The following is a 2999-nucleotide window of genomic DNA, read 5'->3' as shown; positions in this document are numbered from 1 at the left end:
CGGCGGGGGGGCTGCTGTCGGCCACACAGACGAGGCGCACGGAGTCCCCTTCCAGCACTCCGAGAGACCTGCTGCTTCCCAGATAATCTAGATATTTCCATGTGTGGGAGACAGAAACAGAGAGACAGAGACGTGGGGACCGGGCTGGGATAGTAAGAGACAAAGTAGCTGAGACCGCTGGGAGATCCGAGAGAAATAAAAACGGGGTGGGTGGGGCAGAGAGAGAACGATGACCTGTCTCCCCGCCAGTTATTTCGGGCTTTTTTGTTGTTGTCGTGAGGCGGCGGTAATTTTGCAAGCAGGTTTATAAAGATTAATTCATATACCATGCCATTTGAGCCTAGATTTTATGGGTGTTTTTTTTTTGGGGGGGGGTATTTGTTGATGTCCGCTGACATGCAATAAAGCATTGCTGTGGCGTCACCGACAATGGCGACCCTGATGTGTCACAGAACAGAAGGGGGCTCCATGGGGTTTTCTGGATAAAAAGGGATTGCCAGGCCTTGCTTCCACCGCACTGCTTGGCGGGTGGGGGGATCAGTCAAGTGCACATCCAGTGGGGACACCCAAGTGTCCTTTCCGAGCACCGAAAGCTTTTGGGTCTGGACACCGCCTGACGTGAACACCAACCCCCCCAGAGTCTGCTTCAGCCTGTTGGCTGCACCCCAAGAAAAGAGTCTCTGGACCCACTAAGCAGTCCCTCCCTACTCCCACCCCCATGGCGGCAGCCCTGAAAAACAACTGCCCTCCAGCCGACCCCGAGGCCTGGCCACACCACAGAGTGTCACTGCCTGACTTTGCAGGAGGGGACGCCAGGCCTTTGTTCCTTGGCACCTCTGGGTGAGGCTGGAATCCCTAACCTTCCAGTCCACCACCGAGTGCCTTAACTCTTTGCACCAGGAAGGCCCTCCCCTTTTCTCCCCCGAACCAGAAACCTGCCCAGCAGTCTGATCTTTTCGATCTCAACCCCTTTTCAGACCATAGCCCCACGCGTGGCACCAGCCTCTCCACCCTCATCTTTTGTTTGTGCTGTTTAGTTTTGCTTTGAATGCTTTCTGGGCAGTAGAAAAGATCCAGCTTTCTCCAGCAGAGCGGCTGTTGGGTGGTTTAGAACTGCAGACCTTGCGTTTAGCAGTCCATGTGTCATGCCGCCCCCCCAAGGCTCCTATCTATCACCACCTCCGTCCCCTAATATGCTCAGTCGGCCACGTGTGTAGAGGCGAACCTTTCCAGCACGGATCACCAGGCCTTGCTTCTGAAATTCCTCTGTGTGAGCTCAAACCACCAACCTCCCCTCTTGTAGTGAAACCTTCATTGTTGTTTGTACCACCCACCCACGGCCACCTGGCCCCTATTGGATCTGCAGGTGATCTGACAGCTTTCAGGGCCCCCCCCACCTCCTTGGGCTCACAGCCACAGGAAATGGGGGGCTCCCGTCTTACCCATGCATTCTCCTCGGAGCAAGCCGATGGTCAGGTTCTGGGGTGCATCTGCCAGAGGAAATGGGGTGAGGGTAGCGTTAGAGGGCCCTTGGGGGGTGGAGTTGGGGGGACAGACAGAAACAGAAAGTGGAAGGAGGCCTGTGTCTTTTCTCCGCTCTGCCCACAGACAGCCAAGGCGCCCTAGACAGGCCCCCTCTCCCTGCCCACAAACACACTCACAGGAAACGTTGAGCGTGATGGTCCCTTTCTGCGGTCACCCCAAGTCGGGGGAAGGTCACACGACAGGTGAGGTTGGTGCCGTGGTCCTGTGGGCTTGGGGTCAGCGTGACCACCGAGAGGTTAGAGGTCCCTGGGTGGGGTTCCTGGGACCTGAGGGCAGGACCTGCCCAGGAGAAGGCCAGTGGGGTCCCCCTGTCACAGGCCGAGGGCACAGAGCAGGTCACGTTGCTTCGGTGGCCAGAATCCAGGGAGCCCGTGATGGAGATGGGGACCAGCCTCACCGCTGGGAGGAGACAGGAGAGAGAGTTGGAGAACTGAAGAACCGGCAGCGCTGAGCAGCATTTCGACCATACTTGCTGAGGTCGCCTAGTGGCTGTGATGCGTTGCCACGAGGGGACCCCCTCGAAGCGTGGGATCCGACCTTTGTGATCCACAGGGTTTTCCAGGGACTGCTTTTCTGAAGTAGATTCTCCAGACCTTTATTCCTAGTTTATCTGAATCCAGAAGGTCCTTTGAAACCTGTGCTCAGGCATCATTGCTAGACCCAGGCCTCCACTGACAGACAGACAGCCCGAGGGGCATCAGCTGGGGATTGAACCCCAGGTCTCCCCCGTGGAAGGGGAGAGTTCTACCACTGAGCCCGCACTGCCCACTTGGAAAAGATTTGATATTGTTTGTCCAGTCAGTCCCAACTCTGGGCGCTCCAGGTGTGCAGAGGAGACCCAGGCTCCACAGGGTTTGCAAAGCTGTGACCTTTCAGAAGGGGATCACCAGGCCTTTCTTTCAAGGCTCTGGGTAGGATTGAACCACCAACCTTTTAGCCAGTAGCTCAGCACTTAACTGTTTGCGCCACCCAGGGACTCAATGCCAATGAACGGTATGTGCCCTTTAAGCCAAGGAAAGTGGTCCGTTTTATGGATAGGTCTTTTAGTATCTTCCCCTAGCCCCCCTGCAAAAAAATAATTGTTATTTAATAATAATAATTAAACAACTCAGAACTGGGAGGTGAGAATGTTTGCCTAATTCGAAGGGGTGTCAGCATCCTCACTGAATGGGACGTGTGGAGACCGTGAAGCTGATGCGGCTGTGCTAATGCTCAAAACAAAAACAAAAAAAACCACCCCACAATATCACGACCCTGTTTCTGAGAGGAGAAGCAGTAGATGGTGCCCGGCCATCACCACCACCAGCTCAGAAAGGGACCATATTCCAGGCCCCCGTGTAAGAGTGCGAGGACAAGGTGGAACAAAACTCAAAGGTCGGAGGCCCAATGCCCATCTCTAGACAACTGGACATACCTTGCAGATCATGAAGGGCCAAAGGGACCAGGCTTCAAAC

General features: G+C 55.2%; 1 protein-coding gene across 1 annotated transcript in view; it reads right to left on the bottom strand.

Moving 5' to 3' along the window:
- Positions 1–2999, bottom strand: part of LOC101643842 (sialic acid-binding Ig-like lectin 13) — a 9740-nt gene that overhangs the window by 5174 nt on the left and 1567 nt on the right. The window contains 4 exon segments of the mRNA XM_030886322.2: positions 4–103; positions 1447–1490; positions 1662–1683; positions 1685–1944. Coding sequence (XP_030742182.1) covers positions 4–103; positions 1447–1490; positions 1662–1683; positions 1685–1944 — 426 coding nt within the window.

This window comes from Echinops telfairi, unplaced genomic scaffold (assembly GCF_000313985.2).
Source record: "Echinops telfairi isolate 266 unplaced genomic scaffold, ASM31398v2 ScPeMD7_655;HRSCAF=1070, whole genome shotgun sequence".
NCBI lineage: Eukaryota > Metazoa > Chordata > Mammalia > Afrosoricida > Tenrecidae > Echinops > Echinops telfairi.
This window is presented reverse-complemented; position numbering and strand designations above follow the sequence as displayed.